This window comes from Botryllus schlosseri, chromosome 4 (assembly GCF_051294905.1).
Source record: "Botryllus schlosseri isolate E-star chromosome 4, Bs_hap1, whole genome shotgun sequence".
Classification (NCBI taxonomy): domain Eukaryota; kingdom Metazoa; phylum Chordata; class Ascidiacea; order Stolidobranchia; family Styelidae; genus Botryllus; species Botryllus schlosseri.
This window is the reverse complement of record NC_137239.1, coordinates 19961528-19982495: the sequence shown is the minus strand read 5'-3', so window position 1 is coordinate 19982495 and position 20968 is coordinate 19961528. Positions and strand designations below refer to the sequence as shown.

Genomic DNA, 20968 nt, shown 5'->3' with positions numbered 1-20968 from the left:
TGGAAACGAGAGTAAGGCTATACGTAAGAATGTAATTGAGACTCATTCCCACAGAGGTCAAGTACCCAGCGTTGCTACTCAAATAGCAGTATCCTAACTGTAACGCCGTAAATTTCTACTCAACTACAAGTAGAAGTAGCAATTTCAAAGACTAGTCAAAAATAAAAATGACGATCTGAAGGATATTCAAGTAAATACTTTAAAAAAATAAGATTTGATCTTGATATCGCCGCTGACCAGGTGGATGTCTGATTTCAAAGACTACTCCAAGTCGTTTAAACACCTCCCTATCTTTTCGATGTATCGCAGTCTTGTGGTGTTTTGAAATGAAAAAATTCTTAATAAAACTGATACTGGGTATGATATTTTTAGCATAGTTATTTAGGGGTTGGGCACTTTCTAAATTGCAGGATGCGTCTTCGCGACTAATGCAAAATGACCAATGAAACTACAAACATAGGTGTGATGTTCCGAAATATATTCAGATACGGTGATGCAGGGAAACTTTCGTTCAGTTTTCGAGAGAATTTTACTGATAAAAGTGCTGCAAAACTGCTTCCTAATTTACAAAAGCAACAATGTCAAAAGTAGTAGTTCTACCTAAAAAACTGTAGAAGTAGAATTAGTATAAAAACATAACCGCTTGACTAATTACTGCAAAGTCTAACTTACTTATGTATTTCGGAAAAAGTATAAGTACTTCGTTACTGATCATTAAGGCGATTTTTTTTACATTGCAAAAAAGTCTAAATTTTGTCAAAATTGTAGCGTTAGGTCAATATAATGTCAAAATTGTCAAAATGGTTTTACAACCTGCATTTCGTTGGTACCATAGACGTTTGCAATGTCGGTGAACTTATCATTTGACATTTTACAGCTTGTAGCCTATTTTATAGGCCTACCGTTGTGGACTGTCCATTGTCTGCTCATTGTGAATCATAAACGTTCAAATGAAACAAATAGGTTGACATGGTGCTATGCAAAGTCACTCAACCATCTGTAATGTAACTACTGGAATTCTTCATGGGTCCAGATTTCGTTAAAATAAAATTGTTTCATTAAAAAATTTGTCATTTTTTCAAGTCCAAATTTTTTCAGGCCAAGCCACTTTGTAAGGACAGACAGTTCCAACTAGAAATGAAGAAAAGTAGTACACTTCTAAAATTATGTGCGAAAACGCCTAATTTACGTACACGAGGGCATGATGTTGTCAAAATTAAGTTTTTTACCGTAAAAAATGTTAAAATTTTCATTTTTAGTTCAAAATCTTGCGTTTCTAGGTAAAAATCTCCCTACTGATCATATCTGCTGATTCTCCATGTATAAGATTTTAGTTCATAAATTTATCCAGGGCCAGGGAAAGGTGGATAAATCTTTCTACTATACACAATGTTTTGGTTCGGATCGGGTCGTGTCACCGGAATAAGGGCCGGAATTTGGGAAATAGTAAAGAGTACCTTGTGTCCCCTATGCTGAAAAATATGCTCAGAAGTATCGAACAATAGAATCACGCCATGCGATTATTTTGAATGATATTTTTCCTCTGCATCGCAAAGTATGTTCAGTTCAGACTTCAGATGGATAGCCAATTCGCTCGCAACCCTTTCAGAATATAGTTGGACGTATTCGTCTTCAGTCTGCAGGTGGCTTTTGATTAAGCGAAGACATGCGGCGAGAATTAATTGGTTCAGTAAGCGTTGAAATCTCTCGATGTTTATTCGAAGCTAACTGGAAATGCGGTCGGCCTCAGTATTTTCTCGCGTTGATTAATCGGATTAATCTCATCGTCATGATCACGTGGATATCTTGACATACCATCGTCTGTGTTATATGTAGGAAATGAAGCCGTTGAGTTCGGGAGTCGGGTGCGAACGTAATGAATGATATAATCCAGCAGCAAGCAACTACAATTCCCATACAAGTGTTAGCCGACTTAAAGAAAGTATTATTGCTCGTTTGCACTCCGGTCTCTTTCGCTAACTTCTCATTTGTTCAATTATTTCAAAATGAAATAGTAGGTTCCTTATTTTGTAGATACTGCCATTGGCCGGAACAATCGATTATTCTTTACTTTGCAATCCAAAATATTACATCCGTCGAAGATTCCTCATCGCCTATTGTACCCAGTTGCAAGTCAAATGCTGTGTTACTAGCAGTCTCACAGACCCTTGTATTACTCCTTTCGTTGTCGAAGATGTTTTATCTGGCGGGGAGTTTTTGTTTGTTTCTTTTGTGGTATTCATGGTTTTTGTCGACTACTATGATTATTTACACCAGGCCGATATTCTTCATTTTTTACGTAACTGCCGACTTAGAGCACGGCCCACTTCTAGGCTTTTTGTAAGACACCGCTTACGCGGATGAGGTGGCGGGGAGTTAGCGTAGTAAAGACAGGTGGCCCTGGTTCGATTCCACGTCGGAGGTTAATCTGGCTCCTCTTCCCCCTCGTTGCTGTTCTTACGGCGACAAAAAAGCCCAGAAAACGACCCAATTAAAGAACGCACTCACAAGGAATGGAAAGAGCGAGAATGAACCCCGCAAAAGAACTGTGACATCGGGAGCTAGGTCGACGTGGATGCCAGTTTAGAGACAGCAACTGACCGTTCTGCATCCTCCTATCTGTTTATTACATCGCATTGTGTCTTATTGCATCGTACATTGTGTGTGTCTTGATGAGATGAAAATATAATCTGTGACTATTATTGAATATTAAAGTAGCCACTATTTATGATTTTGAGTGCTGGTGGTCCAAGACAGCGAGCCGGGCAGTCCGCATTGAAGCGCAAGGATGGTTTCGCGTGCCGGAAACGGAATACTATAATCGAAAGTCTTCGCCTAAGCCATTATATCCTCCTGATGCTAATGCTTATTTGTGCCCCTCTTATTTCTTGATTGTCTCTGCTGATTTGTTACTAAACCAAGATTTTCTATGGCGAAATATAGGCTACATAAAAGCCAGAGTGTATCGTGGTTGCGGTCTATATGTGGCGGTTATTTTCTGCAAAGACATGTTCTCAGTCTTTTCGGCCCCTCAAGCGGGTTATTACTTATTATCATTCGTGTTCGCAAGATCGCAATTCATGAAAATGGACTGTTAAGTTATTTTTCTGTGGATACTTTCTCTATTACTTTATTTGTAAATCGCAATGCAATTTACACCGGAGCAGGGTGGTTTTAAAATGAAAATTCATTTAAGACACAGATGTTTAACATGTGGCCTGGTCAGTGGTCATGTTTGAAAAATAACAAGACCAACAACCACCAAGGCCGAATTCAAAGTAGCGATTGTGTGTCAAGCAAGCATCCGCCATCCAGCATGATAGCGATGACGAATGATCCCATGATCCCATTAAAGACTGTGATGTTCACACAGTCAATTACGGAATATTCTGGATGGTCTGAAAGTCTAATTTATGGATTATTATATATAGCGTCTGCGCCATACAGTCACTTATCGTGAGAAGTTTTGTTTTAGCGCGACGGATTCACGAACAGGTGTTTAGATAGAAAAACGAGACTAATTTGTTGGAGTAAATTATCACCGCAAGTGAACGAGTGCAGGTGTAGGGAGATTTTGAACCACTTAAAAGGCCGATTGGTAGAGCGTATGAAATAATTAGTCGACGCTTTGGGAGGAAAGAGCAAATTATATCTGGATTATAATAAGCGATTTTGATTGTTAACTATGCGGGCCTTGATGGTTCTGCTATTCGAGCGCAATAATAACAACGCTTTACAGATAACTCGATCCTTCATTACATTAATCACATATCTTTGGCAGTAGTGATACATTGATGTGTACAGAAAGAAGGATCGATCGCATGATACCTCCGGTACAGTGATTGAACCCCGATATTGTCGAATCAATCAACGTAGTGCCCACTTCACCACGTATGCTAAAATGTTCATATACTGCTCATGCACAGCTCACCGTATAATAGCATTAATTCATCAATACAAAACAGGATCATTGAAAACTCCAATCACGCACTTTCCCTGTCTATGCATTACTGTCTTGGGAAGAAATAAGTGTTGGTTGGTCCTTGATGGTTTGTAATTTTCAATCCACTGGAATTTAATCTAAACTAGTTTGTTTCGGTGATATTGGCGTGCTTGCTTCACCAATTTGAAACTTGGTTAGAGAGTGTACCGTCATCCAGTGATCCAAAATACATTCGCGACATTAATATTCAATTATACGTCCACATTTCATTAGTGTTAGTAGATCATCCAAACAAAAGTAATATGTATATAGGCTTGCTTAATTTCCGCAAATGATTTGATAAAAACCGCGATTTTTTCCAATCATTTGCTGTGTAATCAACAAAACATCGACAGATGTGTCTACTTAACACAGACTACAAGATCTCTGTTTTATTTTCACGCTATGGCGTAAATACACAGACTGCTCTTTAGAGGAAAGGACGCATCGCCTATTCCTAATGATAGGGTGGACGGATTCATCAAATTACTCTGGTTACTTTCAACGCATGCGAAACCGGCGGGCTCTCGACCATACACAGGTTGTATGTTACGGTCCAATTATATTAATTGCGCAGGTACGTTTCAACCGCAACGTGATTTAGGTTTCAAACCATGTCGAAATGTTACACACCATGCGGTGGGAAACAATTTGGCGCAATAGCCACAAAATTGAAATCATATTGGTGCAGACGCATAAAGATTCCGGAATCACACATGAGATGAGTATAGGTTTCCTTTTATGACGATATCAGTAGCATTATAAAATATCTTAGACATCGCATCTTACACAAAATAACTACGAATGAAATTTAGCGCATGGAGAAACACCTTTAACATTTATAGTCTTTATCGGGAGTGTGAAGTAGTCTTTAATTTAGCTAATTCAGCTAAACTAGTACACGCAGGGCATTCTAATATTATCGATGAGCTAATTCTGGCCGCTCGAGTGTTCGCGCGACCCCTTCCGTAAACACGTATGAGACAGTCAGACAAATGTCGAAGAAAGCAACAACAGTGCGCTCTCTTGGTTAACACTCCTCTTTTTCGTTTCCGACCAATTATTTTTATGTGGCTTTCCCATAACATTTATCCGGATATACATTCAAGAGGAATCGTGGGATACCGACTCTGTAGTGTAGAGAATATGTATTCGGTGAGGAAAAGTAGAAACTTTAACAGCCCTCGGTATTAATAGATCATGGTAATTTATTAACTTGATTGAAGATATCGGTACCGTCAGCGGTACTACATAGTACACCTGCTAAGCATCGTGTAATCCATGGTCATTGGGAGCTCTGTTTTCGTAGGATTGCGGCGTACAGCCATGCCATTATTACCATTATTAATTCTTACGATCGTTTGCATGAATATTAAATAGGCTTACCCCGCTACCGCTGTGCTATTTCATTGTTTAGTCAGCGCTGCACACCAAACTAACTACAGAAGAAAGGATACAAGAATAGCATTGCGAATCAGGCCTCCCCAGTGTCATTTCAACCAACTTAAATTGGTCACCACTTCTACTACGTCCCTGATACGGCCTCAGCTAAAACGCGTTCCAGAACAACAACATTAGCCTTCGCCATGTGCGGTTTTCTTTCCAATTATACACACGAATGTGGTTCGAAACTCTATAGCTCTTATCATGCATATTGCATAAACACGCGCTTGTCCAGGGGTAAGTAACGTTGCTTTCAGTGCGACCCGAAGGTACGTATAGTGCTTCGGATGACGCCGAAAAATCATAACCAAACAACACCCATAAATTATTGAAACCCAATGAGTCGCAGTCACTGATCATGTTTAAAACAATAGTCACATTTGCAAAGAGTCTCGACCATAACGTGATGGGAAACGGGACTAGCAGTCGTCACAAGGGAAATCGGAATAGGCCGAACGATGGATACCAAGGGCGATTCGGACAAGGCCTGATAAGAACTACTTGGACGGATGAAGATCTTGGAGGAAAAGTATAAAGCCTCTGTAACCTTGAGAATAGGATGATGAATTTTTCTTGTCTTAGAAGTTCAAGTTCAAGTTGATTCATAAAATTTCACATTTCAAAATCACAAGACTGCGATGCAATGAAAGATAGGAAGGTGCCGAAATGACTTGGAGTAGTCTTTGAGATCAGAATAGGAGTTGTGCTAGCCCATTCAACAGTAAAGCAGTTTAATTGAATTAATCGCCAGCACCTATAGTAGAGAATTGGAAACAACATTGTATATCAGTGGTGACCAACCCGTGGCCCGCGAGAAGGTTTTGAGTGGCCCGCGAGGTAATTTTCGAAATTAGTAATATTACCAAAAATGGATTGCTCAGATTGTGAACTTGCATGGCCAACCAAAAATTTGATTAGTCCGGCCGCAACACTTGGGATGTGACGACTTAAATATCAGTTCCGACGTATTGGGAGATCAATGGGCCAGTCACATTTTGGCAGATCTTCGTACATTACAATAAAGCAGAATATTCTGCAGTAGATTTATCTATAGTAAAAATTTACTCCACGCTTCCCGCAATATGTTGTTACTCGATTTCTTGCATTTAATGTTCTTACCCTCTCTTGAAAATGAAAGAACGCCTAATGGACCAAATTAAGCCTAATTATATACGCAATTACGAGAGAAAGTTTCTTCCAACATGCGACCTTGCGTTTGCGCTCGCAGAAAGACCGTCGACGATGAAAGCTACCCACTAAATGATTGACGCATGTTGGCCGAAGCTTTCGATATCGATACGTCCAGGCGACGAATAGTCCAGTCCTTGCAAACTGAGCCCAGCAATATACAACAGACCCGCATTATACCCAAGTAACAATAATATTGATGTATAAACTTTGAAAAATGCTCGCCCTTCGCGCGGCTAGTGGCCCACGCGATGGTTCGTCAATGAAATGTGGCCCTTCGGCGGAAAAGGTTGGCCGCCCCTGTTGTATATCAACAATCTTATCACAAAATATGTTATCACCGGCATAAAATATCGAATAATTGTATTTTACGCCAATAGCATTAGTGACTGACCCAACGATTTTCATCGAAAAGTGGGTTCGTTATTATTTTTTATCAAATCATATGGCACAGCTCCGTTTATGTATTGAATATTGAGCGCCTCCCATAAGCGAAGACGGGAAAGTGTGAGGGTACGTGAAATATTTTAACAATTACGTGACGTCACTCGTCCATAATGACGCAGTGCGCTCAATGGACTCAATGTCCAGAAGTCAAATATTTAGGGTGGAATGCGATATTCGCAACCTGGCTATGCCACTAATGCCTTGCAAGCTTTCATTTCGTTGTCATCCAGGGCTGTCCAGGGCTACGTGTCGAAAACGCACAATCAATATCGCATTTATAACAATAGTTTCGAATTCACATCTTGTATGCTGTTAAGGTTAAATACCTGTTGGAATCAAACGCTCACAGAAGAGATGCCGTGATACTGCCGAACAAATGCGACATAATTCGGCCGCACCAAGATCCCAGACGGCCATCTTTGGCTCAACAGAATCCGAATCCCCCAATTCGATTGGCATTCATGGGAGATAGGGAACATAAAAACTGGATGAAGGAGAAAAACCACAATATATCGCTGAGGTATGTTGTAGCACGGCAGGCTCATGAAGAGCCGACAATGACGACGATAGTAGTTATAGTACACGCCAAAACGATCATTTATTTATCATTCCCAATATTCATAAATAGATCCAAAACGGAGAAGAAGACGCAATATTACCACGGTAAGTATTTTTATGCTCAGGTGTTCTTACAAATCGGTCTGGTTGTTATTAACAGACAAAAGTTATATTACACAGTAAGGCTAAAAGTGATTTGAGTGGGAATTACTATTGCGGCGCCATGCGACGTTATATGTTCGTGTGGCGCAGTTGGTTACGCACCAGTGTCACGACACCAATGTTGGTGGTTCGAATCCCGGTTCGGACCTATTTCTATGTGTCGGAGGTTTATCTGGGCTCCTCATATATGCAGTGTCGTAAGAAAAGCCCAGAAGCAAGTAACGTCGAGCTTACGGAAATCGGCTGCAACAGGACGAGGACGCGTGCAAGAGAGAGTGAAAGACGTGTATGTGAGTGTGACTGGAAGTCGTCCGCAAAAATCGTACCACAAGCAAAAAGACCAAGCAAAGGACAATATTCATGATCGGGCGCAAATGACCTTATCAGCGATAAGCGCCAAAAATTGTTCAAATACACACACACATTTGTATAAAGCTCAATCAACGATTCACACGAAAAAGGACATTCTCGGGTTCACACCATCCAAATAAAAGATCTTTTTTGTTATTTATAGCGATTCGATATCTATGGTCATTATTCAGCAGGACGATATTATTTTCTATGATTCCTGATCTGACTGATGACTGACCTGACCAGACTTATTTAAGTCTGCTGTATATACAGCACGGCCCACTTTTTTTCTGGGCCAGACGCCACTTACGCGGTTAAAAATGGCGATGAGGAGACAAGATAAACCGTATAACATACATTATCATTCAGATAAATACCGCTCCTATACTTTAAATCGCGTCCTTTCCTAATATTCGCCGACCTCTACGTTATAGGTACTGCGGGATCCTCATCATCTGAATATTCTTTCTCGGAATGGAAACAGTCCAATACCAATGATGTATGTATTTAGCTTAAGGTATTATAAGGTATATAAAATGCATGAGTATGCGTATTGTGTTGTGGTATAATCGTAACGAAACGCCGGTATTATTTGTATAAAGACAACTGGTACAGTTTATGAAAATAGAGTGCAATCGGGTTATAGCTGCCTATTTCATATCAATCGGTGGTTCACAATTGGTGGTTCACAGCCATGGCCCATGAGCATGAGCACCATTATATGAAGAAACGGAAAAGAGATATTGATAACAATCGGCATGGCGATGACAATCTTTAGGGGATTACTGGTTTTCACTTTTATAATTGTTTCGGACACGAGAAGGGCAGTGGCGGCTCGTGACAATATCAGGTGGTGGGGCAAGAGGTGTACGCGATTTTAATTGTTTAAATGACGTCACAATAGTGTATTCCGACGTGTAAATGTGACATCGTGGTGGTCACACACAGTTTGCATGGGGTTTAGACATTAGGCATGGTTAACAAGGCTTACGTATTTCAAATTATTGTTAGTACCTGCGTATTTTAACGCTTGTATCAATAGGCCTATTGCGCGCTGCGTGATTTCATAATTGCAAAATGTTCAATGGCGTGTTCATTGAAATCTGGAATACGCTCAATGAGAGCGTTGAGAATCGTGAGCACATCTAACGCACCGAGCCTAATTACTGCAGCAAAGTTGATGGAAAGCGATTTTTTCAACTATAGGAATTTTTTAAAAGTTTACTTGGTTACTGCTTCGGAAAAAGATGTAGACCACATGCTTCAGATCACGATGCCCAATTTCGGTCGAACTATAGAGACACTGCCCCTGGCACCAGCAGTGTAAAAGTGCATAACAATTAACAAGGCGTCCTTATCTTCGCTTATACGTCAGCCATACAGTTTTATCGAAATACGTTGGGGAAAAGGTAAGAGCGCGCTTTCCTCACGCGTACGAATAGATCAATGGACTTGTACATTTGGACAATTTCCAGGCTGATAAGGGCCGAGTCTTGCGTAAAAACACCGAATTTTGCGTAAAATATATTGAGGAATAGGCTGATCAGGTGATCAGCTGTTAGCCGTCATCGAAAACGAACTAGCTATCGCGCTTGACAGTGGGTTGTAAGCAAATGGCTCGAAGACAACAATTTCACGGTGAAATTGACATCGGAGAATACAAAATAAAGTAAATATTTGAGTGCAAACCGAGAATCTTAGTAAACTGTTTCATGAGATCAGCATCATCTCATCACCTATGTCAGTATGAAACACAGTTAAAATTAGCACAGACCAACGGCGGCTTTTACGTGAAATCCGCAATCCGGTAGTTAAGCCTATATGTGTCAGATCACCGTGTACATGTCTACCATACTCGACCTCGATGACGAAATTACTGCCCTAATCATTGAGTGTCAACCTCGGGACTTGGCACAGCATTCAATACTAAAGCAAGACATACCGTCGAAAAGCTCATGAGATGACCGATCAAGGTATGGATAGGGTTCTGGTTTAAATCAGGCTGATTTGAATCAATGTGATTTAAATCAGTTTTTTCGTTGATTTTTTTATTTTAATTTTTCCATTTTGATTTTATTGATTATTTCGGTTTTTTCAAATTTTCGGACGAGATGCGTGAATGAGGTTTATTATCGGACAATCATGTGCATTTTATATCAACCGGAGATAGCATTTCGTCACCGGCACCGGTATATTTCAGCTATTCCACAGACAGACGGGAAAGAGCAAAGAGCGATAGTCAATCAATATGTTAGCGTTTTGCTGTGAATACTAGTAGGTTAAACGTTTTCAGCTATCTGGATGATGACCCACAGCCCCACATTATTAAAGTTTAAGCGTTATCCTTCATCACCTTGATTGACATGGTCGTCATTCATCCCATTTTCTTTTGTTCGTGCTGTTGTTATTATGAGTAAAAAAACCAAAAAAATCAAGAAAAATCATGATTTGAATTATTTAATTGATTAAAATCGATTTTAATCAAGGGCAAAATGATTTTAACCAGAAATGCTGTCTGGCGAAACGAGAGAGTAGCTCAGGACGTAACAATGCTGTCTGGCGAAACGAGTTAGTAGCTCAAGAGAAAAAAAGTCAGACACCATTGTTGCGTTCCGATGCCAATCTCCATAACAATGAAAAATTCGAGGCTGATTGTGGGAGTTCCCGGGATACGAGCGGAATAAAATTTATATTTTCGTAATCAGTGGAGAGTCAGCTTTCGATTGATACCCGTTTTACCAAATTTAAAGCTCGGCAAGCCGGTCAAAAATGACCGTCAAATTGCCTGTAGCCAAATGGAAATTGTGACGTGATACAATTTCACTGAGGCGTGAGATTTGCCTGTGTCGACACCATATAGGACACTATGGTGTGAAAGTATATAGTATATTCTATAGTGAAAGCTTGTTATGAGCGCTACCGACGCAAGCTCCGGCTAGGCATTTACAAAGCGAAAACACAGAAGATAATTCGATTTTGGTATAGAGACTTCGCTATGTATGGGCAATTGGACATTTACAAGTGAAAGCACCAAAAGAATGCTATTTTCGCCGTGATTTCGGTATGTATCGATTGCTGAGCGTCTATAAAAGATAATCATTGTTATTGAACAGAATTTTAGGTGGGGCGATGCCCCAGTTGCCCTATAGGATAGGCTTACCATACGTCCTCTTTTAAGAGGATTTGTCCTCTTTTTTGACTTTTTTGAAAGTGTCCTCGGAGGACGCCCTTTTGTCCTCTTTTTTGAGATTTTGTCCTCTTTTTTGAAAATTGAGGTCAGATATAGAGGAAATTGCGAGTGATATGCCGCAAAATAGCGCAGAAGTGAAGCTCCGGCGGGTATTTCGGAGGAAAAGCGGTGATTTCAGCTCTGAGCGAAATGAAGACCTTTTTTTTTTTTTTTTTTTTTTTTTAGTCATCCACCAAGCAATGTGGAGTGAAAAACGTGTTTTTGAGCTCTGAGCGGAAGTGATGACCTTTTTTTTTTTTTTTTTTTTTTAGTCAACCGACCGCAAAGTGGGAAAAATTCACCGGTTTTTGGGAATTCTACTCCGGTTTTGTATCTTGCAAATTTCTGAACAAGTGTCCTCTTTTTGCATTTTCAAAATATGGTAAGCCTACTATAGGACGAGCCGCCACTGGATATGGGACATCTTTGACCCTCAATTTGTGTCAAAACATGACGCAGGACGTCGCATTGACATATGTAATTCTCTAAGTTCTTTCGGCTATACTCGGCATAGATGAAGATGTTGTACAATAACAACGATGATGACAAATTCAAGCCTTAACACCTACATAGAAATTAAAGGAAACCCAATTTGGAATGATACCAAGTGTTATTTAAATAACCTCCACGCGAAATTAGCAGGTGCTGGAAGCATCGAAATAGCATGTTTGTTCTCATATAGCGTGTCATGCAGAGGGTGAAGGTTTGCGGTGGTAGTCTACACTCTGTGAAAGTGTTTCTTACTAAAACTCTCAACTTTGGTTAGAAATTTTCTGAATAATACAAACAATTTTCAATTTACTCAGAATCGCTTCGCGGGCCGCAGGAAATCGTGTGGCATGCTGTATGTTTTTGTTCCATCAAATGTGCATGTAGTACACAGTATTGCGTTTTCGTGCAAAACACGACTGACAAACTTTGCTTTTCAACAGTCCAGGCCAAGGCCGAAGATCATTGTAAACTGGTTGAAAGATCTGCAACTGTTGATTTCCACCGACGAGAGCGATGCGAAAATTAACAGCGACTCCTCGCCTGTGTATGTATACAATACATTCATGTATTTCGCATTGGAAAGCCCATTGTTGTAATTTCCGTTCCGAATATTTCAGATTTATGGGAATACCTCATTCAACCCTCGAAGAACCAACTGAAGACCTGATGGTATCATCGGACATTCCAAAAGCGCGAGAACGTAAGAAAATATGAAAATATCAATCGTAACTAGCCAAGAGGGGCAATTTAAACTTCACGTTGAAAATCACGGCTCATGAAATATTCACATTTTCGCGAGGCAAACAGAAGTACGCTCTTAGCGAAAAGAGTTTCCACCGGTGTATCACCCTTGATATACGGGTGTGAATATACACCCATTGTACACGAAACCATAACCTACCTCAGACTTATACCGCGGTATAAATCGAGAGTTCAATACACCACAAGACTGCGATATAATGAAAGATAGGAAAGTGTCGAAACGACTTGGAGTAATATCCGAAAGCAGACGCCCACCTGGCCTAGGCGATGTAAAAAAGTAGGCATGCACGATGAATTTAAAGTAAAAGAAGATAATATAAAAGAACCGGCGACGAAAAGAGGTGACATGTGTCGGAAGGCGAGATCGATATGTCAGGTCATGGTCCGGTAAACTGGAGACAATATAGAGACAATATAACGTTTGTGATAAGACTGCATCAAGTGAGAACAAAATTTTTTTTAAGTGATACCATTTGATAGCTACGTCACTATATATCCATTGTCCAACTTCATATCGCTGACAATTTGTTGGCCCCCAAGAGTGTTCACTGTTCATTTCATTCTAGCTATACTGCAACCAATGCTAATTTGGTGCATAAGCGGATGGGTAGCCGACTTAGGGATGGTGTGAACGTGAGGTTCACGTTCGCGTTCTGTGTGTGAACCTCTGACATTGAGAAGTTCACGTTCACAAACGAACCTTGGTAGGTTCTGCACTGTGAACCTTGGTAGGTTCTGCACTGTGAACCTTTTTCATATATTACAATTTTCACTTCGTTATAACACCTTTGGTTGAAATTTATTGTATTAATACTGCGGGCCACTCTATGCATGGCGCTGGCAGCGTAAAAAATCAACACTAAACGAGCATTCAACTTGACAGTCTCAAAAATTTTACTTGCTTTGTCACACAAGTTTGCTAGAATAGTTCGTGATTCTCTGCTATATGTGAGCTTGATTCGCAATCACACAACATCAAGAGCGAAATGCACTACATAGGAGGTAGTCAGCGAATGATGCTTATTCAAGCAATCAATTAAATTGATATCGCTGTCTGATGTAAAAAAATCTAGCAGGCGAACGGGATCAATCTTGATTTCATATGCTTATTATATCATAAAAACCAAATCCGTGCGATTAAGGTGTCGGCTAATGCTGTATAACTTGTTAACGGGGTAATATCGGTAGCAAGTATAGAAACCCGTTTAACACTCTACTCAATATCAACGTAGCAAATAGCAATACTCGGACGCCGAATACATTATCCGGTCTGGCGTAAACCGTTACGGCGTAAGCTTATATTCCCTTGCAAGTCCTCGTCGAAATTGTTTGCAAAGCGACGCAAGATAATGATTTCATTGGAATAATTTTTTATTATATCATTTGATTGCCCCAGTTAATACATTTGGCGACGTTCAAAACGTCAATATGTACTGCAACATTGTGGCATTATGTGGCCCGAGTCGTCGCTAGGTATCGTGTACATTAATATAGGCTATCACTTCACTGAAATATAGAGTTGGAATCAGCAATATGACGTCACGTGACGTCATGAGGTTCACGTTCGCGTTCACACAGAACCTTTCAAAAAGGTTCGCGTTCACACGAACCTGAACCTTTCGGAGGTTCACACTATCCCTAGATATTCGAATTTCGAGTAAATAATTGCCGAATAATGATTGGTGCGCGCGCATCCTATTCAACTTATTTTACTTATCCTCGCCTAGAAGCCGCTCCGTTTGCCCAACCAAACGTCAAACTTCAATATCTGTGATAATGGTTGGCATCGAAGCAGAATGGTGATTTTCCGCCTCCTACGAGCAAGCGGTAACTGTTGATGACCGGACATTTTTTTCTAATCTAATCGAATACGATTGCATGAAAATACGAAAACAAAAATCCGATCACCTAATGCCTGCGCATGAGGAGGAAAAATCGCATCTAAATAAACGACCTGCACCAAGTGTCGTCTTTCGAAAATATTTTACTTTGCTTGGTTCAGCATTTTGCATTATTCATGGCCATTTGTGAAAAGCCATTTAGAAGTGAGGTTGACAGGAAGCGTGATTGATTGCTATTGTTTTAGCCACGCACGATCCTAACGGCGATGCGAGCTTGATGGAAGAATCGACGAACGTATTCAGAACTGCATTGCACAACCAAAATATCAATACGAACGCAACGATGCACTTGGAATTTGGCAAAAGAGAGTCATCGTCCATCATGAGAGTGGCTTCGAGATTAGAGGTTGTACCCAATCCTGCGCTGATACAAAAATATTCGATGAAGAAAAGAACAGACAGAGAAATTGACAGCCACAGTCAAATGCATTCGCCCAGTAGCAGCAGTGACGTTGCTAACTCTACCAGCGATGAGATTCGTAAACCTGACAATGCTCCCATATCACGACGAAAGGGACCAGTTTTGTCACATTACGATACCTCGTCCGATTCATCCTCACACGAACAGTACCATCAGCGTCCGAAAAAAAAGATAAGATGCTCTCGAATGCCTCGGTCTGGATATGGCTTGAAAAGCTCATCCTATTCTGCGATGAGCCGCGAAAAAATGACGGTGCGTAAATACAATGAGGACTGCAAACGAATCGACAGTGCTGATTGGGAGCATGAGAATTTTGATAAGGCTCTTGAAAATTCATTACGTCATCACAGACGGTGCCATCAGAACCGGGGAAACCCTCATCGCCGACCTGCAGGATTAGAGAACTTTTGGCTAGCTCCTTCGCACGGGAATGATTGTCGGTGCAGAAGGGCACATGGAGATAGCATGAGTTCCCATCCATCGCCAAGGTTTACCCATTCACCACCATCACATGAAGGATTCGACCCTTACGTTGAACCCGACTGTGGTTGCGACTTGCAGTGGGATTCGGCTCTTCCACTGAGAGCATGCTGCGACTGCGGTAGACCGCCGTGGAGCAATCACAAATATCGAGAGTATGATTCGCTTCCCAAATCGCGCTCCAATGATCTTCATAGGAATCACATGAGGAGATACTCCTCGAGGTTGTGGCAAAGGAACGATGCGGTAAGTCTATACATAAGTTCATCGGTAAACTATACACTTGTCGCTTATCATTTATACTATCTTCTTTTGCTTTCATTCTGTGTGCGTGCATGCCTGCCTCTTATTTACATCGCCTAGGCCCAGGTGAGTGTCTGATCTCAAAGACTACTCCAAGTCATTTCGGCACCTTCTATCTTTCATTGTATCGAAGTCTTGTGATTTTTAAAATGATGAAATTTTATGAATAAACTTGAACTTGAACTTGTGATAGGTAGATTCTCATTCAGTTTTAGGCGTATGGGACACTGAATGATATGCCTTATCCTTATTGGGATTGGGTATGTTTAGTACATCGTTGTAACTGAGTCACAACGTTGCGAGTCAAAAGTCAATCTTTCGTTTCTAGTTTTGACTCGAGTCAAGGTGAACCATTATTCAACACCGAATCCAAGTCGGAGTGCAGGGCCGAGTCATATAGTCATACTGTTGAGACTCAAGTCCAAGTTCGAGTCCAAATCATAGTTATCGGGCTCATATCATGGTCAACTCCCGTTTTCACAATTCTAAGAAAGTTTCTGGCCCTATTTTCCAGTTCCCGTACTGATAGACGAGACACCAATAATGTGGTAACTTAACTGTTCTTCAAAGCTACTATGAAATGTCTTCCTTGTCCTCGGTCGTCTTATTTATCAACAATATAAACCAGGCAATAGTTACTAATTTTCAAATATCTACCACTCTCTCAGTAATTTAGTAATTGCAGAATGCAGCTATCCAAACCCAATGCAATTTCACTGTATCGATCATTGTAGATGTGAAATCGAGTTGTGTATTCAGACTGTATCCGAAGGCTGTGGTGACTGGTCAGTGGTCATTCGGTATCAATCACAGAGCGCTGGCAGTCGCAAAGTTCAACTTCGCGAATTTAAAAACTCTTGTAATAGTGATGATGTTTTTATTTCAATAGCAGATGATGAAATATGCAGACTCATCTACTCATCCAGATGAAGGTTCAGGAATAGATTCACACTCACGTCGTCGACATGATGATCGAAGTACGTATAGAATCCGTTGTCTGGCTGATTATGCCCAGTAAGCACCCTAATAAGTACTTGTATTCCTGAAACAGATAGAGGATATGATATCTGGAGCTCTGAGGAAATGGATGTCAAAGCTTTTGATGTCCGTCACACGCAGAATGCGAGACCAGAATCATTCCTTGATGGGTCTGAAGCCAGCCAGCGTCGTACTCGTTCACATCACAGACATGCCAAACATTCCAGAGCAGCAATGATAAGACAGGATTCGTTTGACGAACCAAGAAGCAGACCACACTCAAATCGACTCTCCCGACCGCGAGATGGCTCAAATTCCAGAAAGAGTTTGGCAAAAAAGTTCAGCACATCCACAAGTTTATCCGAGATCGATCCAATCTTGGAAAATAAGATGAACTCGATGGTAAAGGACTTCGTATATGGAAGCAGGCCTGACATAACAGCTTCAGCGAAGAGATTACCCACCTCAAACGAGCCGGTAAAGCTCCAGCCAAAAGGATCTGTCGACGCCATAGGTGCGATACACGAACGTGTGGCAGCGGCGCTAGCGTCGGTTTTGATGGAAAAGACATTACCAAGACATCCGAATAAAAATAAATAGATAAACGCTCAGGCATACATGATAAAATGTTGTCAATACCATTTGAAATGAACTATTATACACGGTTGTAACCCAGTCACAAGGCTCCGAGTCACAAGTCAATCTCCCTTTTATAGTTTTGACTCTAGTCAAGTCGAGTCATTGTCAATTCACCACCGAGTCATGTCCGAGTCCAAGTCAACGAACAGAAGGTCGAGTCCGAGTCATCATACTATGACTCGAGTCCGAGTTCAAGTCATTGTGTTGACTGTTCAATAGTTAAAGTCTTGTTAAACGCACTTTTATAACTCTGTTTGGTAATATTGAATGGTTAGCATTTATAATATACTAATTTTCCTCACTTTTAGCAGTTTCTGGTCACATTTTCAAGTATCAGTACTAATCTACGAATTCCCAATAGTGTGGTTACTTTACTATTCTTCGAAATTACAATGATTTTCAGAAAATGACTCGAGTCAAGTCGAGACATCAGAAAATCGTGACTCGATTCATTACAACCCTGCTAATATGGAAAATATGTAGAGGCTATAGTTCGACTTTGAGTCAGCAATCAAGTAAGATTTCTCTACCTGCTCATGTTTCCCAAACACTTTAGAGACATAACCATCTGCCACTTCTACGATTTCTGACATGATCCGGCCATCCCTGTGGTTGTTTAACCTTTGCTAACTGGAGGAACACTTGCAGGTACACGTTATATTCTGTAACACTGAGCCTCCTGAAACCACAAATTTTCGCTGAGTCATAAAATCAAAAATCTACCATAATAATACACATCAAACACGTCTAATAATACATTATTATAAATTAGTGACGCACAAAATGAACTGTGCATTAACAGAGTGTTAAAAGAAAAATATTATTTTCTTATTAAACGATAAAAATTATAATGAATAGGCCTATTTATTGCAAAGCAGCGTCACCTATGCTTCTGTTCCTTTTAAGATAGAAATTCAGAAATACGAGGCTTCACCTTGCAAAGTGTCATCGTATTGTTCGGTCGAAACGCAACAGCGTGATGTAAATTGTAAATGAGCTATGGGGCTTCGACTTCGAACTCCGACCTCCCCTGCACACGATGGTAACCTACTACCACCACAACAATCACAATTCGACTATTATCGGGCCTAATTGCCTTCAATCAATAATGACCAAGATGGGAGTTGGGCATGTCATCACAAATCATATATATGAGTCGAGTGTGCGTATTGACCAACTAAGAACCCCTGAGACTGGCTCGGGGAACCCCTGGTGTTCAAGGAAACACCGATTAAGAACCATTCACATAGCTAGTAGGTTAGTTATCTATAGTTCAACAGTTATTGCACTTATAATATAGGTATATCACTAGGAATGGATGTTCTGATGATATGACCGTTGACGGTAAAAATGCTACATGACGAGGTATAAGTTCTCGTCAAAGATATTTTCCATCAAAGAACCATACAGACCCTATATTTTCATGCTTCAATGTCATTCAAGGCGATGTGATAATTAAAAATTTGCTATGTCATGGCTAAAGAAACAATAAAAACATGTTTTAGAAAAGGCCCGTGTTCAAACATGTTTGTTTTAAATTGGCTTTTGTTTTAAATGCAACTCTTACGCAAATACGTTTTTTTTTGGCAAGACACTAGTGATTGCAGCAAGCAATGCTATCGTTTTTTGCTTGTTAAGCGTATTAGTAAGCCAATATGGTAAGGTAATGCATGGTTTTCACCATGTCGTTGGATATCGGTTCGAATTTCATGGGTCATGTATGCATTACCCGCCAGAATCACAGTTGCATCTTGAAAAATGAATTAAATATGTGCTGGGCAAGAAAGTGCAATGGCGACGTTGTCCAATGGCAATTGCCATTCTATGTAGTCGTATGATCGAGGTATATGTTTCTGAGTCGATCGCGAAAGTTTCCGTTGCAATATTTATTTATTGGGCGTAGATTTATTCCTCTGTAGATGGTTTCTGTATTCATAAACCGTAACAAGACTGGGTGAGAACGGGAATGTCCAAAACTAATATGCCATTGACCTGCCTAAGTATCACTTATTACCACAGCTGCGGAATCGGTTCACTTTATCATGCACCGACTACGGGCATTTTCAATATTCCGTCCGACTCTGACTCCAGCTCTGTCAATTTTTAATACACCGATTTGTACTCCATCTCCGACTCCTAATACTTTAATCACAGAACTAGTCAGTCTTCAACTCCGACTTTGACATTCTTATAATTTCACTCAAAAATGAAAAACGTATTACGTTTTTATAGTTGTTGCTGTTGTTAATCAGTGAATGTGCTCGTATGTGCTTCCAAAAAGTTTGCGAATGTCAGCATACGTAACGACTTGATAACTTCTAGAACTGCCGCGGCGCTTTATATAGGCCTAGGCTACTACCATTCGAGAAAAGTTGATTCGATTTTAGGGTATAGTTGCAGCTTGCAGTAACAGTAAGAACATTTCAACAAAGTCGTCCGAGTTCAGCATGCATATATGTCCCCCAACTCCTACTCCGACTCTAACTAAAGCAGAGATCTCAAACACGCGGCCCGCGGGCCGCATGCGCCCCGCGACGGCATTTCGGAATCTCAAGCATTCAACAATATATTCAAGTGCCATATATCTTTTCTAGATATAAGAACTTGAAGCTCACGCAAAAACAGCTATAAAAATCACTGAAATCTCAACAAACTTGTTGTTTGTTCTCTTTATCCATGTTATTATCGGTGGCGAGTAAGGTAGTATAGTACGCTCTACAGCTGTAACACCAATGAACTCTTCGCCGATTGGACATTTCTATTCCAGGGGTTCTTAACCAGGGTCCGTAGACCCCATCGGGGTACGAAGCACCACATCAGGGTGTACGAGATGCGTAGTGGAATTAGGACTATATGCTATGGAATATTTTCTTGGCCAATTTATTCAGCTGGAATATAGTCTTCGCGCTACGCGCGATTTTATGTGAATGGGCTTTCTGATTTTTAATGTAGGTGCCATCAGAAATTGTGATGAAAATGGACAGGGGCTACGAGAAATCTTATTGGAAGCACAAGGGTTACGATCGCAAAAAAGATTAAGAAGCAATGCTAGTACTATGGCTCAATAATGATTATATTTAAGTTGTTATTGATAATGTTCCAATATTATTCGAAGGCAAAATCTAACGCTGATTTAATTTGATTTTGGCAATTACAATAACATTAGCCCATACTTATCGCGACTATATCAAAACCAGGATTAGGCTACACCGCTGAAATGCTCAGATATATCAGTTCAATCTTCAGTAGATTTTATAATATTCTATATAAAATTGCGGCACGTGAAAGGTCCACTAGCTGCAATATTATATGACCCGACAATTTTACGATGTCATGATGCATCCTCTCGCATGATGTCTATAACTCATTAATTAAAAAATTATGCCCGGCCCGTCACAAAAACAATTTTATTCAAATATTTGAAAATGTGATTTTTTTTTCGTGTCAAGCGTGAATAGTACAATAGGAAATTACATTTCCACGATGTTTGTGGAAGGCCTGTCTGCAAGGTCCCGTGAAATAAGGCCTACTTGGAAATTACATATTGCATATCCCTATTATTGATGCTGCGGCCCGCGGCGTCATCAAAAATTGGGAAATTGGCCCGCTAGCACATTTGAGTTTGAGACCTC

At 40.4% G+C, this 20968-nt stretch overlaps 1 protein-coding gene across 3 annotated transcripts; it reads left to right on the top strand.

Annotated features, from left to right (window-relative positions):
* The first annotated feature begins 113 nt into the window (after positions 1–113).
* LOC145437304 (uncharacterized) lies at positions 114–17387 on the top strand. Of its 3 annotated transcripts, XM_080314502.1 has the most exons (9): positions 114–5954; positions 7378–7580; positions 7689–7723; positions 8566–8630; positions 12293–12396; positions 12470–12552; positions 14701–15662; positions 16609–16696; positions 16771–17387. In XM_080314502.1, the coding sequence occupies exons 1-9, from the start codon at positions 5784–5786 to the stop codon at positions 17295–17297; spliced, it is 2238 nt and encodes a 745-aa protein (XP_080170628.1). In that variant the 5' UTR covers positions 114–5783; the 3' UTR covers positions 17298–17387. The 3 variants fall into 3 exon arrangements, with proteins under 3 accessions (XP_080170628.1, XP_080170627.1, XP_080170626.1); XM_080314501.1 differs by having other exon boundaries at positions 7378–7723; positions 16612–16696; XM_080314500.1 differs by having other exon boundaries at positions 7378–7723.
* Positions 17388–20968: the final 3581 nt, after the last annotated feature.